General features: G+C 40.9%; 1 protein-coding gene across 30 annotated transcripts in view; it reads right to left on the bottom strand.

Annotated features, from left to right (window-relative positions):
• The window catches only part of RAD51B (RAD51 paralog B), a 502,805-nt gene that overhangs the window by 288,568 nt on the left and 198,176 nt on the right, over positions 1-16,061 (bottom strand). For all 30 annotated transcript variants that reach the window (XR_013228395.1, XR_013228396.1, XR_013228397.1 and 27 more), the window contains one exon: positions 5,517-5,595. Coding sequence is in view for 27 of the 30 variants with exons in the window: in XM_077322524.1 (XP_077178639.1) it covers positions 5,517-5,595 (79 nt within the window). In the remaining 3 variants the exon portion in view is untranslated. The remainder of the gene's footprint in view (positions 1-5,516; positions 5,596-16,061) is intronic.

Here is a 16,061-nt window from a genome sequence, read left to right as displayed (position 1 = left end):
GTGAATAGTGCTGGGATTGTGAGGAATTTTAAAGGATTAATTCACAAAAGGTATGGTATTTTCACAATGAGGTGGTCTCAGATAACTGAACCACGGTGGGAGCTCAAATATACCTTGTGGTTCATTAAAAGTAAAGTGTTTCAGTTTTCAAACCAGGCACCAGGGATGGGCACAAACCACATTTTTGTGGGTTGGTTCGTGTCTGAACCATGAACCTCATGAATGAATATGCCAGTTCCCAAACCTATTTTATAGGTTCCTAAACCATTTAATGTTTAAATCCCTGCTTTCTGCTCCCTGTGAAAGTGGTGGGGAAGAGAAAGCAGGGGTTGAAATGACTGAGCCATTTGAACCCTCCAATTCTGCTTTCCCCTTGAAGCAGTGGGGAATAAATGAGAGGGTGAACGGCTCCTGACACTTAGGGAATGGGGCTTGGCTATGCTGAATAGCTGTTGAAAGGAGGAGATCCAATGCTCCTGAGAAAGCACTGCACCCTTCCTTTCTGCTGGCCATAGCTCAAAATGGCAGGGAGCAGACAGGAGAGCTCCCAGCCCTTTAATACTGCAGCTTTGCTCCCTATTGCTTCAAAGCCAGGGGATCTAAATCAGAGGACTAAATATGGGAGTGAAGTGCATTTCACTACCTCCTTTCTTCTGGCTGTGGCTTTCCACAGCCAACAAAAAGATGTGGGTCAAATGTCTCTGGGAAGGTGTTTCACCTTTCCTGCTTTTTGCTCTTTGCAGATTTTTACAGGAAGCAGTGCCATTTTAATTCCTGTTTTCTGTTCTTTGGAAAGTCACAGGGAGTAGAAAGCCATGGTAGTTTAAATTCTGAGTAATTTAAACAAACAGCTGAGTGATCTTATTGTGAAGATCAAAGAGAAAGAGTAAACGCTGTTTGCTCTTTGCAAAACATCACAAGCTATCATGAATTGCACCAAAATTCATGGAAGTTCATTGCAGCCCCAAATTTGTGACGGACAGTTCGTGCCCATCCCTATCAGGCACTCCAGCAGGAATAAGGTATCTTATTTCCTTACACACCATCAGGGCAGCTTATGAGGAGTGGAAACTCTTGACCTGAACTCCAGATACTAAAGCACCTCTATTGCAATTGGCAAAAGAGTGCACTGCAGTCTTCAGCTTGAGCCTGAAAAGCCAACAATATACCTGTTTGTGGTCAAGCTCCTTAATCTGACAAAACCAAGCAAGCTGGACTGTTCACAGACTGCTTTGAGATTTGTTTAACACTCTAAAGGTAAAGGTATCCCCTGTGCAAGTACCAAGTCATGTCTGACTTGGGGTGACGCCCTCCAGCGTTTTAATGGCAGATTCAATACAGGGTGGCCTTGCCAGTGCCTTCCCCAGTCATTACCGTTTACCCCCCAGCAAGCTGGGTACTCATTTTACCAATCTCAGAAGGATGGAAGGCTGAGACAACCTTGAGCCGGCTGCTGGGATCGAACTCCCAACCTCATGGCCAGACAGCTTCAGACAGCATTGTTAATTATCACACCTGCCTACTTCTAAGCTGCCACTGCTAACTGGCTTATCATCAGTCCTTAATTGATGGATTGTGCAGCACATCTGGGACACATCCCATTCTTAGGTGGGTCATACCTAGCACTACAGTCATTGTTTAAAGGAACAGAAAGAAGGAAAAGAGAGAGAAAAGGCAAATAAATTATTTCTGACCATAACTCTTCCTATTGATAATTTATTAATGTGCAATACAGAGCCTCTTGTGGCGCAGGGTGGTAAGGCAGCTGTCTGAAGCTCTGACCATGAGGTTGGGAGTTCGATCCCAGCAGCCGGCTCAAGGTTGACTCACCCTTCCATCCTTCTGAGGTCGCTAAAATGAGTACCCAGCTTGCTGGGGGGTAAACCGTATTGACTGGGGAAGGCACTGGCACACTACCCCGTATTGAGTCTGCCATGAGAACGCTAGAGGGCATCACCCCAAGGGTCAGACATGACTCGGTGCTTGCACAGGGGTACCTTTACCTTTAATACAGAATTGGTTCATTTATCCATGAACGGAAACAAAGCCTGAGATGCGACCATTTAACTGCAACATGCAGGGATTCCTTGGGAGATTACAAGATTCCTTAGCAGACATTGCCATGGTATCTGAAGGCAAAAAGTTTGAGAACCAGTACAAGAAATTGTAAATAGCCACATAGTTGATTTATCACATTTGAGGTCAATGGTAAGTAAATATGTCAATGTCATGGCTCACATAGTATCCATGTCTCCACATAGTTTGCCACATCTGAATAAACTCCTATGTTAAAATTTGTTTTCATTTATATCAGCAAAATTTGGCTGATACGTGATTTCATAAGCACTGCCATCTTTAATTGTTTATATTACAAAAAGAGTTATTGAGTAATTTCCACTACTTGGCTGTGCTACTAGGTGAAGATACAAAGGTGTTTACAAAAATACTCCTGGACTCTCTGCTCCGCCTATCGCAAGTTGAGTCATATCTACTACTTTTCCTGACACAAACACATTTCTTCCTATTGACAGGATATGGTAACGGGGGTGAAAGTGAACCTATTCTGACTCATACATACACCAACAGAATAAGCATGTTAGCAGTAAATGAAGAGTAATTACTGCTAGACAACAAGAAACCAAGCTGTATTCTAAATAGATTTATCCTGTCTCGGGTGAGATCCATGTTCCTGGTAGGAAGGCCATCTTTATACATGAACATTTAGGCACTTAAAATTGGAATTCCCAGGAAGGAGTGAGTATAAATAAAAAGCCTTATCTGTAATGTAAGAATACATTCACTTAGCTTCAAGGAAAATTTAACCAACAGTTGGAATACTCTGCAGAGTTCAGATGGTAAATCCACAAATATAGACAGCAATGTGCTAATCCTGACTTTTTGTCCTTTTATGTAAATTATAAAACTTAAAGTATTAGAATTGTAGACTCAGTTTTCTCATGCAATAGGAACCCTGTAGAAGACTCACTGGGGCTTGCATTCCCATAATGTATACGTGAAACATGGTTCAAAATCTGACTCAGCCCTTTGACTAGCCATCCTTGTCTCCAAATTGTTGAGCAGTATTTCTCAAGAGTGAAAGCAGTGATAAAAGAGCCACTGAATAATTGAATTCTTTTCACTGCTGAACAGTTCACATTTACAAAGGCAACAGAAGTCTCCCACTGCAGTGCTCTTGGGCAGCTCGGTGATCTCCTAAAATGATATAAGAGGTGTGGTTTCCCCTCCACCCCAGTCTCACTAAACAATTTTCTGTGCTTGTACGGAGACCATGAGATCCAAAGAGACCAGGCAATAGAGCAGCAATTTACATCAACAAAGGGGATTTTGATGCACTCCTCCGAATGAGGCGGCATTACCATGTTAATAGCTTTTTCACTCACAACCGCTCTTTTCCCTAGGACACTGGAGACTTTTGCAAATGGAGAACAGTTCCGCTTTCAATTTTAAATGTAACAATAGCCAAGGAGCTCCTTAAACTGCATCAAATAGTAGTCTGTGAAATCCCTAACTAACCATCCTCTCCTGTCGTTTTATTAATCACCAGACCCACGGAACAAAAGACGAAAGCTTCTTGCAGTTTTATTCTACTCCCACCTCCTAATCCCCTAGGGATGGCAGGAGGAATGGCCTGCGGAGCGGCTAAATCAAACTTTTCGCTATATGTTTTGTTCCTTCCTGTCCTCCACAATAAAAGAGGCTTCAGGTATGTTTTCTAATATCGGTTTATTTATGGCCTACTGGTTAACAGAGTTGTGATGGGATTTCCCCTTCTCTCTCTCCCTCCCTAAGCCTCATTTTTCAGACAGCTGTTATTCCTCACCAGTTCCCACACTCATCTACTTGTTCTCTTGTCACATACTTTGAATGTGCTCTCCTTCTGACACTGACTGCTGTACACAATAAAGAATGAATGGAAATGTTGCCTCTGCAGTCAGTCCATGGAACTGAGCCCATTCATTAGCACTAATACGTTCTTCTGCCACCAGCATAGATACCATCCTTTACCTGACACTTCTCAACATCTCTTTAGAAAACTGGCCACCCTTCAGCTGGTAGAGAGAGAGAGAAACCTCAGCTATGGCCCTGTTTGGGCTTTACTTCTATCCCACTCATCTTTCTGTGCAGTGAGGCAGACAAAAAAAAACCCTCCTTCACACAACATATGCAGCTAACTGCACTGTGATACAAAGATTGCCATTAGCTTAGATGTTTTAAAAATGGGGTTTACACAAATGCACGAAGGGTATGGACATCAATAACTATCAGCTATGACAGCTAAATAGAACCTCAGTGTTTGGAGGCAGCATGCCTTTGCATGCTAGTTGTAGAAGGAAAGGCTTTGGTCTCTGTGCTCCTGCTGCAGGCTTTCTGGGACAACTGGTCAGCCATTATGGGACTACTGAGGTTCTTACGTTCCCAGGTAGAGATCAGGGACAGGCTTCAGGTCATCACACTTCTTCTCCAACCATTCTATATTTCTCTCATCATCAACATTTGTTAGTTAATATAATCTAGAACAATACTGAGTTTTTACATTATAAAATAAACATAAACAGCACATCTGCGCCACTAGGGTGTAAATACAAAGTCTTTTAAGTCAGTCTCCATCAGCAAATAGATACTCTGCCCATCTCATGTGGAAATTCCTGAACAGGAATATCCTACTTTTCTGGGAGCACAGTAACTTCCTGGATGTTTAGTTTGTTCTTGGGAGAGAGATTTGGATTCAGTGATCAAGAAGATGCTGCATGCAAAGAGATACCGGATCTCCTGGCTTGGGTATAGCTTTCTACATTTAATGAGATGAGTGGGGAAGTGAACAGATCTAAGACCTGCCTTCTCTATTTAACCAAAGTCTATGTCCTGGCCAGCAACTGTAAGAGCCTACTGTCATCTCCACAGAGCTAGAAGTTGGCTAGGTTTCTGAAATATCAAATAAGAGCGATCACATTTCCAGTACTCAAATTCAAACATGTAGGCAGTAAAAAGGAAGATTCTGCCGCAATTCTGAGCTCATGAGTACCATGTTTGATGCAAGCATATACAAAGTTTAGAACGTTCCATAGTTGCTGATGCCACAACAATAGCAAGCCAGACATTTTTAATGTCAAGAGTTACAAAAGGCTTAAGTTCCAAAGGAGAAGCCATGCTTAAGCACATTCATAATACACAGATGCGGGTATTTTTTAACAGGCCAATCTAATACAATTAAGAGCTTATTGGGGTCAATTTAACAAAATCTGGGGCTGGCCATTAGATGGCCAGATATATATGGAAGTGGTACATTAAAACAAACCTGTCCAAATCACACTCAAATTCTAAAGAACAAGACATAAACCTCTTTCAACAAGCAATATACCTGCTTTGTAGGTAAGCCAAGACTTTGGGCATTTTCTTACCTCTTACTTCAATTTCATATTGTTTGTAACAGTTCAGTAAATGTTGGGGTAACAATTCAACAACAAACATTGTTCATTTTCAATTCATGTTCTTACCTTGGAGAACCAAACCAGAATTTTCTATCTTGTACTGGAAAGATGTGAATGGAGCAATCGGGGACTTGGCTATCAGAAGCTGCAGAAACAAAAAGACAAAAACATTCCTATCCTGCTTACGCTTCCAGTTTGTAGAGAAACATGAAGAACAGTAAAATCCAATATAATTTCTCCCAGCTGGTCCTCAAAGGGTTTATGCTAACAAAGTAGTATATAAATGTGCCCTAGTTTTTACAGTTTGAACTGGTACTTTAATTACCCCTAACTTCCATGCTATTTGAGTATGCCCTTCCATTGAGTGTGTTGCAATGAGAATGATCTGCACAGCTGACTGATCTGTCTATTCCTGCACATACAGAAGGAGAAAAGATGGACTGTGGAACAGCAACGAGATCCAACAAAGAAGTTTTAGTATTAAGGGAAAAAAGAGTCCTTTCCAATAATCCCTCCATTGGTTTTGCTTTCTTAAAAGCACTCAAGATGTAAAAACTGTAAGGCCAATACGAGCATATTCTGCCAGGAATCTGTATACCCTGCCAATATTATGATTTACCAATGGAAACTTCAGAATGGACACTGGTAGTTGCTGGTACTCTGCTGTCATTCCTGAAAAACATGCCTGCAACCCAAATTTGAAGCAGATTTCCTCATTCATATCTGCCTCAGGGAAAAAAGGGAAAGGAACGGGAAAGCAATTTCCCAGTCTGTGGTTTTCACAGCGGTATTTCCAACTTTCTAGCCCTAAGGGCACCGCTTAACTAGGCTGCTGATCCAAAGCATATTCTGGTTCTTTTCAGAACTCTTTTTCAATTACAGTGATGTCATATTCATTTCACCAATGCCCAGAATATATACCAGACATTAGTTCTTTCTTCATTTTTATGTATGCATGTACTCGTACACTGGAAAAATACCCATATGATCTTCAAACAGCCTCTGCCAAGGCCATTCTTCTGTTTTAGGATTAAAGTTTTCTTGCCTGTAACACTTCTCAGCTTTGAATTTTGCCATTTTTTGTTGCTCATTAAATAATACAACTCAGACCTAACTGTGACTTTATTACTACCATTCTAGGTAATGACCTGATTTTTAAAGATGCAGACTTCTCGTCTTCTAAAACCACTTCTGCTGTAACAAGCACCATTTAGGCAAGACCTTGAGGCTACAGAATTCCATCATGGTCAGGCCATAGAACATTCATCAAGTTTTAGAGGAAATAAACTCAAGCAAAATGCTTTCACATGATGATGTGACTATAAAACTCTTTAACTTCTTGTGACTCCATGAGATCACCTTAAATCTAGACTAACTGGATGCTCATTGCCTCTGTATACAAAGAATATGTAACAGTGGGGGAAAGGTGGCTGTCCTGCCCATGAAGGGAAAAATAGTCACTCAACTGCTTCATCCCTAAGCCTATGGCAGTACTGCTCCAGCATCCAATCATCTTTTTGAGGGGGAATGGAAACTTGGAGGGAAGCACAGTGGGATTCAGTTCAGATCTGCCTCAGGGAGAGTACAGTGGTAGCTTGAGTCTGCCTCGGCTGCTCTGCCTAGAACCATGGCAGAATGGTATAGCTCTGCCTCTGGGAGAAGATAACCTGGTTGTTAGGTCTGTCTCTGGTGATGAGCAGAATCTTTACCATTTAGTTGGACTCTTAGGGAAGGGAAGGCAGATGCAGCTGGAATCCTGTGTGTGAGAGAGTATCCAAGCTAGAGGGTAGTCAGGGAAAGTCTGTTTGTACCTGAAAGCACTGAAGAGTATTCAAACTACATCCTGAAGAGCTCAGAGCCTTTATACTTGCTACCTTAATAGCATCTTGTAACCGGGGGGCTTTACAAACCTGGTTTTCTGAAATCATAAGTGGCTGTGTGAGTCCCCTCAGTTGGAAGAAAGGGCCTGTCACAGTAGCCGTCGTATACAATATCTACACCACCTAGCTGAATTAATTAACAAAGATGGAATAACTCCACAGAATAGGCTCTAGTATAACCCCCAGAGAGGTAATTTTTACCCTTGACTAGCATCATATGACCAAGAAAGTGTGTAAATTTAGGGCGGAAAAGTCTAGTTTAAAACAGGCAATCTAGGTTCAGTGTTATCCTCTACCATCACAACACTTGGGCAACGCTCAAACTGCTCAAGATTAGGTAATGTCTTCCATCTCATTCACCTACATTCCTTTTCACTGCCTTTCTTGGGGATAAGGTATATGCAACCACACATAGATGGGTTCTAGTGTTCCAGCCATATTTATGGCTTTGAAGGGTAATACCAAAACCTTGAACCTGAACTGGTCTCCAATCTGGAGTCAAAGCAGCTTCTTTCCTACTATAACTCTATAGTATATTTGTATATACTACGTCTTAAGATTCTGAAATAAGGTCTGGAGTCTAGAGAAGTACATATCAAAGCAAGTCCTCCCCCCTCCCTCGGGTAGCAGACTCCCATTCAAAGGTATGTCTGTCTGTAGGCACCCCTACAAACTACTTCTTGTTCTAATTTTAAATAGCATTTTTTGGCTGTTACATATCTCCCCTTCCTACTGAAGTAAACAAGTACATCTAAAGAATGCAGGCTGAGTAACCAACGTCATTGTTTTGCTTTACTAACATGTTACTAGTAAATCTGCGCTAGGATATGATATAAACTCAATGATTTGCTTTATGAAACCGATTTGCACTGCAAGCCCTTTCCCTTCCTAAAAATAAGTGATGTTTGTTTCCCACCAAAAATACTTGATGGAGAAAGAGGGCATGTGTCACCAATGATTTCCATGATGCATCCTCACAGCATTAGAAGTGTCTTTCCTGGACTTAACATTACCGGGTGATCTAACAATATCCACTCAAAACATGGATTGTTCTGGTTCTTCAATTTAATCTATTCATGAGGCTTCAAGCAACAAATTCTTGTGTAGATGTTTCATTATTAATCTATTTATATGCCACATATACAGAGCCTGGCTCACAAGTAAAAATATAATAAATCATAAAACAATATAAAAGATCAACATAACACATCTAAAACATTAGATGCAGCATACGGGACACTGAGAAGCCTAACAATTTTTATAGAACAGTCCTCAGTCATGAAGCAAAAAATGGATTGGATCCCTACCTCCAGTGGTCTCTTCTGAGCCTGGAAAAGTTGATTCCCAGGGATGCAAGACCAACATTGTCCTACATTTGGCTTGGTGCAGTGGGGATGAGGAAAAGCATGAAATAAACCCTGCCTTTCTCCTGTCAGTGTAACTATTGCTTTATGTAGGACCCACAACCCCAAGAGTCTACTTTCCAGGAGTTGCAAATGGATGTTGGGGGGAGGGAGAAAGTGGAGAAGATCACAAACATAATTTTCCACTGACTGATAGTGGAACAAATCCTATAAAACTATTTTTTTAGGTAGAATAAAAGGAGCAAAATTCTTCCTCTGGATTAAGACGTCCCACATTTCTTACAGGCAGATGAAATATTGCATTATTATCACTGACCCGAAAGCATGTAGTAAAATAGGAAACACGTGCTTGTGGCATAGCATCAAGGCAAAAGCTCTCAGATATGAACTCTCTCCTTCCTTATTAGGTAGTAAATAATTATAAATATAAAATGTGCCATCACTCATGATTGTCTGTTCTAGGTTGGGAAATATTTGGAGACTTGGAGCCAGGGGTGGGGAGATTGGGGGGCAGAGAGGGACCTCAATGAAGTACAATAGTATGACAACCATTTTTTCCAGCCTAAGTTTGGGTATTACGTCTATAGGTGAATTTTTTATAAGTGTTTTAGAATTTTTTTTTAAATGCTGAACTGTGATTTTAACTGAGTTGTTTTTATACACATTGTTTACCACCCTGAGCCTGCTTTGGCAGAGAGGGCAGTGTAGAAAGTCAAAGACAATAAATAAAATAAATACGCCTCACTAACAATACACTTGCCTCTGTCTCTGACACTCAGGTAATAATATGCAAAAAAACCTATCCGTCAATTGACATATTATTTAATCTTGGAGAAGATTAAATTGGAGAAGATTAAATTGCAATGTGTATGCAATCTTCATCATACTACTGGGGGGATAGCACTAATCATTTCTTATACAATCTCTTAAGAGGAATTACAGGCTGTTTATATCAGCCCCACACTATTAATGCCAGTGCAGCTGCATCCCCATTAAAAGGGACATGACTGTGGATACTTGCAAGACCATTTAAGGGGTGCAGAGCCCACACAGATTTACTATGGTTTACAGCTACAAAGAAAACAATCAGACACAGGGGCAGGGATACCATTCTCTTGGTATTTCTAAGTACTGCTAATTTTTAAATTGTTTGCATGGGTTTGAATATTTAAGGCACAGGGTATATTTATTTATTTAAAAATAGAAAGCTGGGGCATAAATATTCTAATAAATAAACATTTAATCTTATTCTTCCTCAAAAAACCTGTTGCACTTCTCTGTCATCACTTAACTAAAGACGAGTGGAGAAGGGTACAAATACGTCAGAATAAAAAGAATTAATGAATAGTAAAGTGCTAGCCAGAAAACCTACATATCAAACCACCCAACATAGCCTATTCTTAAGATGATTGATTCACTACAGCAATTTCCACTTCAATATCAACATGACTATAAAGAACAATTACAAGCTGTTTTCCCAAGTAAATGCTCTGTATTGCACAGGACCTGGGTTAATCTCAATCAAAATTCTACTATTATCTACGTTACATGGAAGAGTATAACAGAAAAGTGAAAAGAAAGTACATTGCTGATTCACTGTCTTTCAGTAAGGTTATGATTATCTTAGCATGTTAAATTAGATTCATACACTAATAAACTCACTGGGAAACAAAGCAAGTATTTCCTCTGATTGTGCCAAATGTCTGGGACAGACAATCCTTATGCCATAATCTCTCTTCTTATTGTAGATGGACAAAGGTTGTTTTTTCAGCTGTTTCAGAAAACAGGAAAAGAGCCAGTGGGGGAAACAATGCAACTAGTTTTTGCATTAACTCAAGGAAAGTGACTTTTCCCATTCACTCACATCTTCTCAGCTTTGCAGGAGTTTATTTGCTGCTACAGTAACTAAAATACTTCAAAAGCAAAAAGACTAAACGTAAAATCCAACCGTTTAATCACTGGCATTAATTATTTTGAAATTTGCCTATAGGAGGTGAGTCTGTTCAACTGTAATTTTCCTATGCTCTTTCAGGACAAAATCTATATACTAGGGCACTGTCTAGTGCCTGCCATTAAAACCCCATAGCAAATTAACTTTTTTGCCTGTCACAGGCATGTTACCAGGTTTATACGATGGAGAACGTGTCTCTGTTATTCATAGCCTGAAATAAATTAGAAATTCTTCAATTAGTAGGCACTTCATTGCAGACCTGATATCCTGGCGGAGCTGGCCTCCTAAGTGTTTCTCAGAATGCATAGTTGCTGCCTTAAGTTCTGAATCTGAATCCAGTTGGGCTTTTGCCCTGGCCATGGGGTCAAGACAGCCTTGGTTGCCCTGATGGATGATCTCCAGCAACAAAAGGATCGAGCCCAATCATCACTACTGGTGTTACATGATCTCACAGCAGCATTTGATGTGGTACACCACAAGTTCCTTGCTCATCACCTTATCAATTCAGGGATCCGAGGGATTATCCTTCAGTGGGTAACCTCCTTTCTCTGCAGTCGAGGTCAGAGGGTCATGATTGGGAAGGAGTGACAGCAATACTGCCAACTCCCTTGTGGAGTTCTGCAGAGTGTGATCCTCTGCCCAATGTTATTTAATATCTTTGTGCCCTCTAGCCCAGGTAGTTCTAAATTTTAGGCTTGGGTGACACCAGTATGCTGATGGCACCCAGCTCTATCTCCTGATGGATGTTCGGCCAGATGCCCCTCTGACCGCATTGGTCCAGTGTCTGGAGGAAGTGTTGGATTAAAGCAAGCTGCTTTAAAATGAACCCTGGATTGGATATTTCTGTTTTTATACCCTGCACAAATGAAGACTAGTTCTTGGAAACTGATTGATGCTGAATCTATACATGACTGAACATAATGAGAATTGGTAAACCCTGACCCATGGAGGGAGTGTGAACACCTGTGAATTATAAGGCTTTGTTTCCCTTGCTCATTCTCACACATGGCCTTGGGGTTATTCAGTTCTTGGATTCATCAGTGCCTCTTGATTATTGTTACTTAGCTGTTAACAACCACCATTCATATATGCCTTCAAAACCCAAACATAACTAGCTATATAAACTCTACTATCTGATGCCCTTAAGAATTGCCTAGCTTCTGCATTTGGTTTTGAAAATACCCCTAGATGTTGGTTTACTGAAAGCATATTACATTAGTACTCCAGACTATGAACTGAATTCCTACAGAATTCCTGGCACTAATCACTAGTTTTTAACACATTGCTCTTATGCATATTAGACATCCTTTCCTTCCCTATGAGAACCCTTAAGACTGACTGAGAGAATCTCTTCTGAGAAGTACCATATCTTCACTAATTGTGTTTTATACAATTACGAAAAGGCATTTTCAACCATATGACCGTTTATGCACTGGGAACTTCACTGTCCCAGCTCTCATGCAGGAGCACAAACCAGGGGCAGGTGAGGGGCACTGGGCTAAATATTCACCTGTGTGGATGCAGGAAGACGTAGGGCAACCTGCCACAACTAAAACTCCAGCCTGGAGCCTGGCATGAAATCTCCAGTGCATAAATGGTCTGTATCTGCATTTATAGAACTAAGGGGCAAGGGAGTCTTAGCCTCAGCCTCTAAAAGAATTTTGTTTTGATTTCATGGCCATGACTGAGCAGTGAGAGATTTATATTTATTATTAGATTAGATTTCTCCAGTAAGGATAGCCTTGTTTTATATGGATGCAAAAAATGTCCAAATAAATATTAGTAACAAGATATTATTCCAGTTGTCACTACCAAAGCCTTGTGCCTGGATTCTCAAAATGTATACAGAATGTGATTCTCATTTACATCTCCCTCTTATTTTTATTCCTAGTTCACTGCAGCAAGCAAAGCTCCATTTGTAAAATATGTAGACTAGCTATTGACTAGGTAGGACAGTTATTGGAAAATGATTTCATGTAAAGGACTATTTCAATTTAATTTTCCTAGAATAAAGGCCACAAATATAACAAATGCACTTACCTGTAACTGTTGTTCATCAAGATGTCTTCTGCACATACATACATTGAAGACTGTGCTTGTGCAGGCCAGCCACCTGCTCCACTCAGGGGCTTCACTCAGAGTGTTGGAAGAGAATTTATGGAGGCTGACCTGCACAAGCACAGTTCTCTGAGGAACTGTACAGAAGGCTGAAGATGAACAGTGACTTTTGCTAGGGAGAGTCAAAACTCTGTAGAGGAATTATTTTATCAATATATCTGTTTAAGAAACGGGGAAACGTCCTAAAATTTGTATTTCAAGGACCATGCAATCTACTTCTGAAATCTTAGAGAAGTTGAGCATCAGTTTCAAACAAGTTACCATGATAGAAGATGATTGGTGCAGATACTGAGGGCTTGACCCATTCAAGTACAGAAGGAAGGCAGAAGGGGGGGGGGGGCTCAAGTAATCCTTTTCCAGCACATTCTTCAACAGGATTACATCTCAGCAGCCAAAGGTTTGAGCAATTAACCCCAGTGATGCATGGGGAATTCAGCCCTGAGGCATATGTACTTGGGCAGTTTTCCTCCTTGAAAGACATTTCGAGTTCCTGGTGGCTCTCAATGGAATTTAGACAGATGAATTCACACTACTTAAGACTGAGGCTCATTGGCTGCCACTGCTGTAATATCAGACAACATACTGGGGAAAAGTCTAAGCACTAGGGCTGTTCATCCATGAACACCATGGCATAATTTGTCCTCAAACAAGCAAATCACACACTTATTGGTGTGTACCACAGTGGAAAAATGAGACCTCCATAGCTCAATGGTTTGAAAAGGGTTTTTAAAATTAAAACCAGGTTAACGGGTCACAATTCAATAAAACTCTTTATAGAGCACTCTAAATGCGTTCTACCTCCCTTATCCCACAAGAAAATCCTGTCCAACGGAAGCTGCTCCGAAAGGGATTTCCTCTGTGTTCTTTTATAGAACAGGAGCAATGGCTGCTTGGGGCACTTTATGAGAAGTGGGCTATAAATCCAATCCAATTAGTGCAGACAGTACACAGGCAGTATTTGTGTTGGGTATACATCCCACACAAGTACACTTCAGGAGGGAGGGATCAGAATAAACAGGAGCAACATGAACAAACTCAATGCACTAAAGAAGCCTCTTCCACCAGAAACCCATGACTATATTTCCTATTCTTGTATGTTTTTCTCCCACATCAGTTAAACACTCAGAAGATACAGACTGCATTAAAGTTATTTGCATAATGCCTTTTGTCTATAATGCACTTTTCCAATATTAAATTAATCTTAACCTCTACAAGCAATTTAGTTATATGCATCACCTTCCTTGTTATTAAGAACACAGAGAGTGCTCAAAGAACTTTCCAGAGAACTTGCACAGCCCTTGTCCATCATCTTCAGGAACTCTTTAAGGACTGGAAATGTCCCGGAGGACTGGAAGAGAGCAAACGTTATTCCGATCTTCAAAAAAGGGAGGAAGGATGACCCGGGAAACTACAGACCAGTGAGTCTGACCTCTGTGGTGGGTAAGATAATGGAGCAGATATTGAAGGGAGCGATCTGCAAACATCTGGAGGACAATTTGGTGATCTAAGGAAGTCAGCACAGATTTGTCTCCAACAGGTCCTGTCAGAACAACCTGTATTCCTTTTTTGACCAGGTGACAGGTTTCGGGAACGTGGAAATTCGGTTGATGTCGTTTACTTGGATTTTAGTAAAGCTTTTAGTTTCCCATGATGTTCTGATGGATAAATTGAAGGACTGCACTCTGGATTTTCAGATAGTTAGGTGGATAGGGAATTGGTTAGAGAACCACACTCAAAGAGTTGTCAATGGTGTTTCATCATACTGGAGGGAGGTGAGTAGTGGGGTACCTCAGGGCTCGGTGCTCGGCCCGGTACTTTTTAACATATTTATTAATGATCTAGATGACGGGGTGGAGGGACTACTCATCAAGTTTGCAGATGACACCAAATTGGGAGGACTGGCAAATACTCCGGAAGATAGAGACAGAGTTCAACGAGATCTGAACACAATGGAAAAATGAGCAAATGAGAACAAGATGCAATTTAATAGATAAGTGTAAAGTTCTGCATCTGGGTCAGAAAAATGAAAAGCATACCTACTGGATGGGGGATACACTTCTAGGTAACACTGTGTGTGAACGAGACCTTGGGGTACTTGTGGATTTTAAATTAAACATGAGCAGGCAGTGTGATGCAGCGGTAAAAAAGGCAAATGCCATTTTGGGCTGTATCAACAGAGGCATCACATCAAAATCACAAGATGTCATAGTCCCATTGTATACGGCACTGGTCAGACCACACCTGGAGTACTGTGTGCAGTTCTGGAGGCCTCACTTCAAGAAGGACGTAGATAAAATTGAAAGGGTACAGAGGAGAGCGACGAGGATGATCTGGGGCCAAGGGACCAAGCCCTATGAAGATAGGTTGAGGGACTTGGGAATGTTCATGTCTGCTGTCTTTTCTAGTCAATTTAGGCAACAAAAATATGTTTATGCATTACAGACACATTAATAGACGACATAGAGCCTTTCTCAACTTTTTTATCATTGAGAAAGCCCTGAAACATTCTTCAGGCTTTGAGAAACCCCAGAAGAAGCACAATGAGGCAGAATATGGCAGTGTACACAGTAATTTGGAGCCCCTCCCTGTCCCAACCCTCTACAGGTCCATCATTGGCCATGTGGGGAGGGGGGGTCAACATGACCAGATCTTGTAATTTCACTCAATAAATGTTTAACAAACTCTTAAAAATATATAAAAAAATAAATTAACTCCCACCCTTTCAGGAAACTCCAGAGTTTCTTGACACTCTGATTGAGAAAGCCTACATTAGAGATACAATTATAGGTAACTCTTTTGTATCTGGGTCATGCAAAGATGGGTATGATAAGGGACCAAAATGGTAGGGACCTCACAGAAGCAGAAGAGATTTAAAAAAAGGTGGCAAAATTATACAGAAGAACTATACAAGAGCGAGCTTAACATCCATGATAATCACAATGGGGTAGTTACTGACCTGGAGCCAGACATCCTGGAATGTGAAGTCTGAGCAACAATAAAGCTTGTGGTGGTGACAGCATTCCAGTTGAGTTATTCAAAATCTTAAAAGACGATGCCGTAAAAGTGCTACATTTAATATGCCAGCAAATTTGGAAAACTCAACAATGGCCACAGGATTGGAAAAGGTCAGTTTACATCCCAATCCCAAAGAAGGGCAATGCCAAAGAAAGTTCAAACTACCGCACCATTGCACTCATTTCTCATGCTAGCAAAGTTATGCTCAAAATCCTATAAGCTAGGCTCCAGCAATATGTGGACCGAGAACTTCCAGAAGTACAGGAAGGATTTCGAAGAGGCA

Source organism: Paroedura picta, chromosome 2 (genome assembly GCF_049243985.1).
Source record: "Paroedura picta isolate Pp20150507F chromosome 2, Ppicta_v3.0, whole genome shotgun sequence".
NCBI lineage: Eukaryota > Metazoa > Chordata > Lepidosauria > Squamata > Gekkonidae > Paroedura > Paroedura picta.
Note: the sequence above shows the minus strand (reverse complement) of the source record. Positions and strands in the feature narration are given on the sequence as shown.